This window comes from Lynx rufus, unplaced genomic scaffold (assembly GCF_022079265.1).
Source record: "Lynx rufus isolate CCGP_SWC_20201006 ecotype Redwood Valley unplaced genomic scaffold, mLynRuf1.p SCAF_22, whole genome shotgun sequence".
NCBI lineage: Eukaryota > Metazoa > Chordata > Mammalia > Carnivora > Felidae > Lynx > Lynx rufus.
The window spans coordinates 16,184,455-16,196,535 of record NW_025814837.1 but is presented as its reverse complement, the minus strand read 5'-3'; the positions used below and the strand labels follow the sequence as shown (position 1 = coordinate 16,196,535).

The 12,081-nt window shown below is 39.4% G+C and overlaps 1 protein-coding gene across 1 annotated transcript in view; it reads right to left on the bottom strand.

Annotated features, from left to right (window-relative positions):
* The window catches only part of ZNF521 (zinc finger protein 521), a 279,598-nt gene that overhangs the window by 24,431 nt on the left and 243,086 nt on the right, over positions 1–12,081 (bottom strand). Inside the window, exons 6-7 of the mRNA XM_047087088.1 lie at positions 4,398–4,529; positions 1,639–1,754 (exon numbers count right to left, since the gene is read on the bottom strand). Of these exons, the coding sequence (XP_046943044.1) occupies positions 1,639–1,754; positions 4,398–4,529 (248 nt within the window). The remainder of the gene's footprint in view (positions 1–1,638; positions 1,755–4,397; positions 4,530–12,081) is intronic.

Genomic DNA, 12,081 nt, shown 5'->3' with positions numbered 1-12,081 from the left:
CATGAGAGAGAAGTCAGTCTCTATAGAATCTCTACAACTTTGATTTTAAGCTATTATTAATTCTGCTCCACAGTTTACATGCTAAGTATCACTAGGTATATTGGCCATATCCTTTACAGAGTCCTAAAAACCCAAAGGACTTATCTTTTGAAACATCTGGCAATAAGAATATATTTTGAAATAGAAATGTAGGTTGTATTAAGAAGATACACTTTCTGACAACAGTCTGTGTCAGAGTAGATATCCCAAACAGATGTGACAGAGTAGATAGCTATTGAGAAGCGATAGAAAGTAAGATAGCAACTTTAATTTCCGCCCACTGACACCACTATAACAATGGGCTCACCCATTCTTTCATAGATTTTTTAATTTCACCTCCTTAATTTGCCATTTGTTTACTTATAGAACAACAGATGATAAACTGTAAATTTCTTATTTTGACACATAGTTCACAGTAATCTGGCTTCCCCAGAGCCCAAAGAGGTACAAAGCTGTCTCAGGGTCTACAGTGTACGATGAAAAACTAAGTAAGGAGTGTGTGTGGGGGGGGAGGGGGGCAGGGGGGAGGGTGGGTTCCTGCTTAACCAGACCTGGTTTAAGAGATTCAATGCAAAAAATAATTACCCCCCCCCCAGTTCAGGCTAAATAACTTTATTGTTAATCATTGTTAATAATAATGCTCATAATAATAAAATAATTTTAAGTTCGAACTCATTTTCCTCCAAGGGCACCAGTAAAATTTAACAAAAACACGTCACTCCTATCGTTTTGTCAGAAAAATAAGGGTAAGTATTATGCCCATTTTTCAGGTGAAGTAGCAGAAAAAAAAAGACTTCTTTTCCTTTCACAATAAGTAACATTTCTAGGATAGAATCCAGGTCTCTTACCCATATTTTAACTACTAGTCTATTGCTAAGAGTAATAAAACCAACCAAACATTTGCATTATATTTTATAGTTGGTACCTTAGATTCAGACCTATTACTTCATGTTACCTAACAACAACCCCATAAGTGTTACACCCGTCTATCATTTCTTCATACCCAAGGTTCAGAGACATTATGGACCAGTGCAAAGTCATATACCTAGCAAGTGGGACACTCAAGGCTAAACCTGATGTCTTTGGATGCCAAAATTTCAACTACGAGGCTGTTCCTAAGTAATAATTATTCTCTTCCATTATGTGGAAGAAACATACTGGACAAGAGTACAGCTTCTTTCTTCTCTTCCCCTCTCCCTTCCGATTTCAAGCCCCTCAGGATAACAATGACTTGGACATCCATCCAGCTTGGAATCCATTGGGAACAGAACATGAATAAAACAGGATTGGGGAGAATGGGCCATAACAGCGAGGTGAATGATCCCATAGTCCGATAAACCTGACCTCTAAGCCTATCACACTGGGTCAGAAGGTCCAATTATAGGTCTGCTCTAGTTCTTTTTATGATTGACAGCAGCCAGAGGCAAAATTACTTTGGTGTCTGTTAATCCAGCCTCTAATTCTCCCTTTGCCCCAATACGCACAGAGCATCATGGTGGCCCAGGGTGAGTGATACTGTGAATCCAGATTTAAAATGCCCTTGTTTCCTATAAGAAGAGCAACTGAGTTCAATCCCGGTTCTCCTCGTGGGGACATTACCTGCAGCTCTGTTTGGAAGAAAAACTTCTGTGGACATTGTGTGCAGTCATAGATCTTGTCTTCTTGTCCATGGGCAGAGAAAATATGCTGCTGCAACTTGTTTGCTTGAACAAACACTGAAATGATAAAAGGATGGTGAACCTTGGGTTGTTTTCTTTCCGAAATGCCCTCAGTCAATGACTCCCTGTGAACAGACCCAGGCTGAGTGGACTGAATGCCGCACCTTCTGGGTGTGACCACTGCCAGGCCCCCGGGGAGGGCTGAGTCACATCTGCTCATGCTTGGGTCCCCGGCTTTTGTTAAGATGCACTCTACCAAGCACCCAGTTCAGCCCAAACAGCTCCAAAGTAAAGGTTTATCGAGGCCCTGCTCCCTATAAATCTTTTAAAAATAAACCTGAAAATTGTCAAATGCACAGCCCTGTCTGAACAGAAATGACTCTTATTTCTCAGCAACCCACAGGTTAAGAAATCATAGATGCCAAAACCCTGCTTATTGTATTTGCCTAAAGTTATAGCTGGCAAACAGTTCTCTATTTAAATGTGTTAATGCTAAAAATTATATCCCACAGCTACTCTGGGGCACTGTCTATAAATGTGAAACAGAACGGCAGGTAAATTCTCTTTGGATACTTTAAGATCAACTCAGCCTACACACTGAATGCAAGGGTTTCAATAATATAAACATGTTCAATTTTAATGACTACAAAACAAGGCCCTAAGACTGTGTAACAGTTTACCTAGGAGACATACTATTAATAATTAAATTGTATATGCCAGAGGCAGTGTTTGGGTTGGCAGAACTGACTTCTGATGGATGCCTGGTGCACTGTGACCTAAAAAAGTTTGCATCTACAATATTAATCTGTATAGGCAGGGAGAGGATTTATTAAAGATGTTGGCATTTGACTTTGACTCCACTCTAATCATTAAAATTATTCTAATTGCCAGCCAACCTAAAATATTAGAATATTGTTCTTGTGAGTCATACATTTTAATCACATTTCTCATTACCTTAAAAAACTACTCAGATTTCTTCACTCCCACCTAACATGCTTTATATTGGAAGTTCTTTTTTTTTAATTGTTATTTCTAAAATTACTTCAAGATACACTGAAACAATTCAGGTCTGTCAGCACAGAAAATGCAGACGACTCATGATTAATGCATTTTTGTCTCTTACTTACATCAACAAAAAGAAATGGAGTTTTTATACAGATTTGCAACTGATCTCCATATAACTTAGCACATGTTATGAGGCTTCTGGCTACAACATGAAATAACTATTTTATTAGGGGTCTCAGTCATGAGATCTATGACCCAGTCTTCCTTATGAAGACTTACCACGAGCTTTTATAAAGAACCCCGACTCCTGACTCATTGTATCTTAAGATAAATACTATGTTGTGGTAAAAATATAACAATATATTTTATCTTAATTGCTGAGAACAAATTGGTGGTTACCAGAGGGGAAGCAGGTCGGGGGATGGGCTAGATGGGTGATGGGGATTAAGGCGTTCATTTGTTGTGATGAGTGCTGGGTGACGTATGTAAATGCTGAATCGCTAAATTGTACACCTGAAACTAATATTACACTGTATGTTAACTGGAATTTAAATAAAAACTTAAAAAGATAAATTTAAAAAGCACCCCCCAAGCCCAATATATATTTTTAAATATAAATCGAAAGCACAAGAACAACAACGAAACAGTTCCAAAAGAAGGAGTGGCTGATGGAATTATTGAAAGAAGGAGGCTCACAGGCAAATGTCATTAACACATTCAAGTACTACTTGCAGTAACTGTATAATGAACATGGCCCCTCTCTTCTTTTGTTACAGGACAGAAATCTACAGGCTGAATGTAGTAAAGGTTAATAATCAATGCCTGGGATCTTGCTCTGCAAACAAAGAAGTCAATTTTGAGAGAAGGATATATTTTTGTTGTGTTTTGGTCTTTTTTTTTTTTTTTTTTTTTTTTGACAAGTAAGAAGGGAACATAGCCTTGAGGGGCTTGACCACTGAGTTCAAGACATATGCAAAACAATCACAAAGGACTTTCCAAAATAACTTTGTCACTGTTGGGGGGAGTACCAGAAATACGTGTGATCATATCTCAACCCCATGGGCTTCAAATTATAGATTCTGATTTACATTTTTGTTTTTTTGTTGCTGCTGCAAACTATAGAGCCAAAACATCCAATGAAAATTTCTTCTTAAAAGTGTAAATTTATATTAAAAATCCATCCAATTTCCTAGGAAATAAACGCCTCACCTAATCTGTTCATCTAATCTGTTTTCTAGCTCCAGGAATTTGGGAGGGTTTTAATGCTACCTTTTTATTTCTTATGGGAAATGTTAGAAAACTCTCCAAGTTTAAGTAACAGACATAGGCTGGCAACACGGCTGCACTTGTAGTCAGACGTCTTGCGATTAAGAAGCAGCTTCGTGCAGGCACTCTTGCCTTGGTAACCTTTTCACACCGAGAGGAGAAAAGGGAACAAAACATGGATGTCGTTTTCCAAGTGGAAAAGTGCAAACTTCTGAGAGAACTTGAAATGCCATTTGTTCATCCTGACAGTTAACCTTCCTGCCCATTTGAGCCTTTAAGTGGGCGGCAATCAATAATGCTAATAAGCAGAAATCAAACATCTTCTCCCCAAATTGAACAGAAGTCCTAGCTGTAAAAGGCCATTGCGGCGGGAATATGCTTTGGTAGGAAAGACATGAACTGGCCATGAAGCTCTCTAGAGTTTCCTACCTGTAAAGCAGACGGGGCACTTGAAGGTACCTCCCATCCCTTCGAAGCTGTGCTCTATCAGATGGCACTGGAGTTTGGCAGGGGAGTCGAAGGTCTGGCTGCAGAGCTTACATTCATGGTTCAGTCCTTCATCTGTGAAGAATACATGAACAGAAAAGTTCAAACACATCATATCTTTTTAAAAATTTTTTCTACATGTTTTATTTATTTTTGAGAGAGCACAAGCAGGGGAGGGGCAGAGAGAGAGGAGGACAGAGGATACAAAGCGGGCTCTGCGCTGACACCAGAGAGCCTGATGTGGGGCTTGGACTCATGAACGGTGAGATCGTGACCTGAGCTGAAGTCAGATGCTCAGTCGACTGAGCCACCCAGGTGCCCCCACATCATATCTTTAACGGACAAGTGTAATTGCATCTGTTAAACTACTTCCATCACCAAATATAAATATATAGTAGCATATATGGTTGTGGGTTCTTATTTCACATTACCTACGAATTTGTATCAACGTAAAACATTTCTGGAATTTAAATTCCAAAGAGAATCAGAAGGCAGTGTTTATCTTCCGGGTGAAGCATTTTGTTAAGCTTTTAAGGTATCATTAGGATGTCACTGATAAGGCATCTCTTTTTCACTATCATGATTTTATGGCTGTGTATTTCCAAAGTCCTAAAATAATGGACCCAAGGAAAATGGACAGCTTCTTCCTTAGCCTCTCCTCTGGTTTTCCTAGAATGTTCTACAAATTTATGTTTCTTTTTTTTTTAAGATCATTAATTTGGAGAGAGAGAGAGAGAGCAAGAGCCAGTATGAGTGGCGGAGAGGCAGAGAAAGAGAGGGAGAGAGAGAGAATTCCAAGAAGGTTCCATGCTGTCAGCACAGCACGAACTGTGAGATCATGACCTGAGCCGAAATCAAGAATCGAATGCTTAAACAACTGAGCCACCTGGGCGCCCCTACAAATTTCTATTTCTAACTATAAGGTTTTTAGTGATACTCCCATTGACACAAACTTTCTTTTTCTATTCCCAAGATTTCTGGGCAATTTTGAAATATTATTAATGCTTACAGTTTATCCTACAAGTGCTATTTTTATGCAGGGTACTCCCGGTTCTCCATGTCTTCTCAGTTCATTGCTCCTCCTACTTTGTAAGATAGTTTCAATTTTACCCAGTGATCTAGACTCTGTCTTTCTCTGAAGGAATTTCTACGAGCTCCATGCTCAGTTTTGACTAGTCCTGGATTTTTCTTTGATATCTTAGGAACAAGATGGTAGGAAAATATTTCAACGTAATAATAATTGCTATATAATGTGAAGAGTTTCTGTTGTCGATAGACGCCATTATTTTTAGGTTGCCTATTTCCTCATTAAAATGTTTCTGAAACTTAAAATTTAAGGATTAGTCCAACTTATTTCAATTTGCAATTATAAGAAACGAAAACCAGTAGCACTGGAATGAACAACCCAACACTTCTGGAGTGTTTTCTGCATTTCGGACACTGCTCTTCTAAGTGCCCAGATATAAATTCATTAATTTAACAGCTACTGTTAGCCCCATTTTACAGATGAGGAAAATGAGGCCCACTGACTGTAAGTGATTTGTACCCTGAGTCACAGGGTCAATATTTGGTGGAGCCAGAACTTAACTCCAGGCATCCGGGCCTCAAGGTCCATGATCTTAGCAAATAGGCTATGACATTCACCAACTACTCCCAAATGACTTATCAGACAGAGAAAGGGCAGAGAGGTTGCAATTTAACCTGGCTTGTTATCAACTTATACTCTTCTTACCTTCTCCTATTTGCAGTGATAAAAAATGTTACTAAGGATCATTAGTGAATGATCTAGGGAATGTGAAAGACGTATTCGTACCATGTGGGCAACAAGTCTATACTCCAAAGGTATTTCCTTCCATGCAACACAACATGCATGTGTAAGTCCTTCTCCAGCTGATATTACTGGCAACACAAAGGCTCCATTACAGAGTGAATTATTATTAGCTAACTAGGAGTAAAAATCACTCTATTTGTATTCCTAATCTTTCTTCTCACATAAGTATGAGTCTTTAGAAGCAGAGGATTGGAATTTGTAAAAAGAGAAGCAAAGCACTAATTAAGCCACCCAGTACTGTCTACATTTCACAAGAGATAAAAACCTACTCTGTATTTGGGTGGCACAGTAAATTCCTTGATTATAATTATGTAAGAAGGAGTTTAATTGTGCATACTGACATGACAAGGGGTTATACAAAAAGCTTTAGGGATTATATAAGATCAAGGGGTTTTCATCTGTTCTTTTCTCTCTTTTTTTAATCCTAAAGTCACCAAAAATTTTCCGAATTTTAGATATTAGGAAATATAAGAAACACCACTGTAGGGAATTGGGGCAGTAAGTTGATCATCAGAAATACTTGGCAAATTTAAATGTTTCCTCGATGCCGCATACCTTACTTTGGTGGTAAGAAGGTAACCAGGAGTCTTTATTTCATCTTTAAATTACGTGTTTTGCACAAGAACCAAGACGCAGCCTATGGGTGTGAGCAGGTATACACATTTGTCCCGGAATTCTTAAACTCGCAATATTTGTGAAGTAATATATGTAAGCCTGGCTGGCTTCCTTGGGGATAATGACTGACTGTTGCATGAACACAAAGTGAATTATGCAAGTTAGAATGGTCTTTAATGTGATGTTTTTTCTTGACTATGAGTATTTTGTTTGAAAAAATAATAGAAAGGAAGAAAGATATATGTGTATGAATACAAGGAAAACGTCTTCATCGATTTTTATTTATTTCCTATCCTAAGAACAGAGTCATTCCATCACAAAACATTACATAATCCAAATTTAGCCAGGTGAATTCACAAGGCGGTGGCACACAATGATAAAGCATTTACGCATGATTAGTGCAGACTTAGTTTCCCTGAACCCCATACCCGGTGAAGGCACTAAGGGATACCAATGATCATAACAATAGCTTCTGGCATTTTCAGAACTGTTTACAGTTTAAAGCACATTTTTTTAATATGAAAAAAAAAAGATGCTGGGGGTTCTACCTGCCTTTCATTTCTAAGTTACATTTGAGTTTTTTTTTCCAACTACTGACTTTTCCCAGCTATTTGAGTAGGATAGAAAATATATTTGAATTATTACACAGCAAATGATAGATAAGCAAAAGCTAGTGTGCTCCGAGCTACAAGTGAACACATCTAGACATTTCTCCCACTTTTATTAACTTCCCTACTCACTTTCTCCCTGCTCCTACTTGCTTATTTCCACAGGGTCAAATGGATAACGAGTGAGTGATAGGGGGACCCCGAACGCTTTTACCACTGGTTAACAGAACCCATTTTATACTGTTCAACTGAAGAACAGGGTAGAGATAGTATTGGGAAACTAAGACAACATATTTATAATATGAATTCACAAGTTTATCCTTATTCAGAGTCTCTGTTTAACTCAGCTCCCATTATTCTCTATTTGCATTGTGTGGCTAAGAGCAGTGTGTTAGTTTTCAAACAATTTTCTAAAAAATCCTTAGTACTGGGGGATCTACCTTAGGTAAGCCCTGTCTCCTTCCAAAAGTGAGTTTCTCTCCTTTCTTCTTGCTATCTGGTATGAGGTAGTAAGGAGCTGTAAAGTGACACTGTGGTTTTAATTTCAAGTTGATGTTCATGGGGAGGCACTATCAACACCTCTGAATGCAGGTGGACTTAAGCCTTAGACTCAGGATTTTGCCGAAGAAGCCACAACTTGCACCTTGTCTCTTTATCTCCCTTCTTCGTAAAGGTGGCAAAAGCCTAAAAATTCAATCAAAGTGACCATTTCTGCTCTCCGGAAAGGTAGCAGCTGACAGTAATTGGATAATACAGTCTGACTCATTTATTAAAAAGAGATTCTGAGGCAATTGATTTAATAACCATTACAATATTCCATTAAGGATATAATAGGCTAGTGCAGCCCTATTTTTTTTTATTGAGTTATGGATGAGATCTACGGATGAAATTTCTAGATTTTTCTTCCCTTTTTTGCCTATCCATAGTCTCTAGATTTTCCACAGGGAGCAAAATTTGCCTTTGTAGGTGACTTTGGAAGTTAAAGACTAAAACTGCTACCCTTTCCATACCCTACGAATAAAGATTGATGGCCACACTGCAATTCTGATTGTCAAAAAGTTACATAGCAAATAAGCAATATTATGCAGTACAGAAAAACTCCAGTTCTAAACACTAGGCTGAAAAGTATTCTAACAAATACATGGGAGAGCAGAAATTAGCACAAGGAAAGGGAGAAAGAAACATCAGAGCGCGATTAGTCAATTGAACGAGAAGACCATGGACCTTCCAGGATAAACCCTCATCTTTCCAGAAAACCCCTGTTTGTTATGTACTGGTGGAGGGAAGCATGCGTGTGGCCAGCACTGTGGGTCCAAGGTCAGGAAAGGCACGAGTGAAGCTCTCACCACTGAGAACATGTTGGAGGCCAGCGACTTCCTGTCCTGGTCAACCGCTTTAAAGCATGACCAATGACGGTGTGGGCATAATTGAGAAATGATTTCACATGTATATAAATTTCAGCTAAAATAATTACTTCCATTTGTTAATCTTCATTTAAGCGCGAACATAAATGTTAACAGGAATCAAGTCCACACAGAAGACACTGATGCTAATGTAAATATTTACTCCACTCTTCAATGTTTCAAAGGAAATGAGTCTGAATACATAATTGCAATACCACCTCAATGTAGGGAACGTGATAATCATTTACAAAACTTTGTGCTGTAAGAACAAAATCTGTTTGTCTGAGGCCAGTTCAGAGGGGAATGATAATTTCTCTCTCTCCAATTTATAAAACCTGGACCAACACAACTATTCGTCAGTCCATGTTGTAAGAGAAAAAAATAACAGCTACCATTTGGATGTTCAAGCACAACTCAAATTATAAGCTCCGACATGGCAATTGTTAGACACTGACATTTCAATATAAGCTTTAAACAAGAGAAACCCTTTAAGCAGCCTCCAGACTGTGTGTCCCATGTTTATACTCCTTTTCCTTCAATAAAAACAAAAATCTAGAGCAGCTACAAGCAAATGTTCAGTGGTTGACTTACATGCAGCTGTTATCCCAGGAATCACCGGGGGCCCCCTTATATCGTCTGATCAACACGGCAGCCATTACTGAGGACCAATTTGTAACAGTTTATAAGTAGAACTCCTTCTCTTATTTACCCTCGAGACTGGCCAGAAGGGTCCTCCAGCCTCTTCCACTGCATAAATCTATAGGCTAAAGTCCAAAGATACAAACCCCTCTCGGTGCATCATCATGTGGCCGGGGCCATACTTAAAAGCTCTGATCTGAGTGGGAGTAAACTCTGCCCTTGGAATCCAAACAGAGGAATCAAATGCCCTGCAGTTGTAATTTTTCCAGTTCGAACACGTATACCACTATATCCTTATATATATTTTTAAATCCAACAAAACTATGCCCTAAACCAATTCCCAACCCCCAACCCTTTACTCTGCTTCTCCTCTTCCCTGAGTTCATTTCCAAGCACACATTTATAAGCTAGGGGTCTGAGGAGTAACAAAGAAAAGCCACACATGACAAAACTCACCCCTCGGCTACATTGGCTCACCCTAGAAACCAGGAGTAGAAAAATAGGCAGACTGTACTGTGATTTGCCACACGCACAGCCACCACATCTCTCGAGCTCTTTCCAGGGCTCAGGCCACTGTAATTTGTTGTATTATATACTGCACATATTTCACAACTGTAACGTAAACACACTGAGGTGCTAATTTGGCAACGGAGAATATTACTTAGGCCTCAAAGTCTGCCAGTAGATTAGTCATTAAGCCCCCAAAGTAAGGCAGAATTTGAGAGTGTTGAATATTATGTGAACCTTTTCTTCCCTAGTTAAAAAGCTCTGCTCTGTTCTTTTGAACAATTCAACACGAAAACGAACATTGCCTGAAGACTGACGCCAGCACCTTCTTGGATTTTCTCACTGGCAATATGGCAATGTCTGCCACTGTCAGTGTTTCTATGCCACACAAGAGAGGAATACAGGATACAAGCATAAGACTCACAATAAGAGAGAAAGGGCATTGGGGACAGTAGGAGCAAATGAGCACCAGGTGCCTCGACTCTGACTATCCACACGTGCCACCCTTAGGTATCTCGAGAAAAGCAAAATGATATGCACCCCACGTGTCTCCGCCAGAATTTTATTTCAAGGAGCCCTACAAGGTGCAAGTCTGCATTTAACTCCGTTACTACCTGTTTTTGGCCAATGGTCTTAAGGGCTACGGTGCTTTTGGACTTTATAAGCAAAGCCACTGATATTGACACTGTTATTTCCTGTCTTGAACTTCTCATTATCAGCAGGGCTGGAGCAGGAAATGATTCAACTGGGGTAGGCTGCATTGTACCCAGCAGATTTTAAAGAGCCCAGGGGCTGCCTGGAGCCCCATAAACATCAGCAGCTTGGAAACTAGCAGGAGGTCCAGGTGGGCCGGGATGGGAGAGGCAGGCAGTGGGATTTTAGATGCTCTGAGATGCAGTATTGTCCAATTCCTTGGCTATTATTATCGGTTGTGGGTATAGTTATTTGAATATTCTCATGTAGGAGAGAACGCTGGAATGCTGTTCAAACAATAAACAATAAAACAAACAACCCACTGAAAAAAGTGGCTTCCCTTCACCTGTGGGGACTCAGCAGCGATATTTTGGCACACATTTGAAAATAAGGATGAGCAGGTATACGAAAAGATATCTTTCAAACCTGACCAGTATTTTGGTACCTCCAGGTCGTCAGCCTTTTCTTCTCTACTTTCCTAATTTAAACATGAGCCCACAGTGGAAGTCTCAGAGAAAGCATACAGTGCCAGCAAATAGCTTTAAAGGTAAAAACCTGGGCTCCAAATGTTTTCATTTAAAAAAAAATGAGTTTTTGGTAATGCACCGATAAAATCACTTTGAGCTCCACTCCCCCCTCCCCCCAAGAAAAAGCATTCTTAACTACGAAAAGAAGAAATACTGTTAGCCCTGAAAAAGGCAAGGGTGGCAACAGAGTTAGGAGTGAGGACTGAGACCAGCTAAGTCTGAAATATATCCTTTAGATCTGCTCCGGTAGAAAACAGCGTGGCTTCCAAAAATAAGCTTGTTGCATAAAGCTTTAACTTGCGTATACGCGGCTGTATTGCATCGAAAAGGGTCCACTTTACTTGACACTCAATTTCCCCCCTTATATATGCTTGCTTGAATGCATGAAAGTAACCTTTGTTCTTTTACAAAGTTTTCATCACCTAATCCTTAGTGCTGCAATGTTCTCTACCATGACAGCAAAGTTTCTGAGCACACAAGACACTATAAAAATTTACTTCCCTTTTGCATAATAAATTAGACACACAATATGATTGGAAACAGCATGCTTCCAATTCAGTAATGCATTTCAGCTCTTGCCTTGCCTATTAAAGAGTGGTGGATGGCAGCCCAGGATATCTCTGAACGAGGGCGTGCCAAGCACTAAGTTTGGGGTTATTCATCAATTTGTGCCACAAGGCAAGTTTCAGGAGGGCAAGGACATTTGTCTGTTTTGTGCATTGATGTGTGCCAAGCACCTAAAACAGTACACGGCTCATAGCTGGGACTCAATAAATATTTATTGAATTTATGGGAGATATGCAT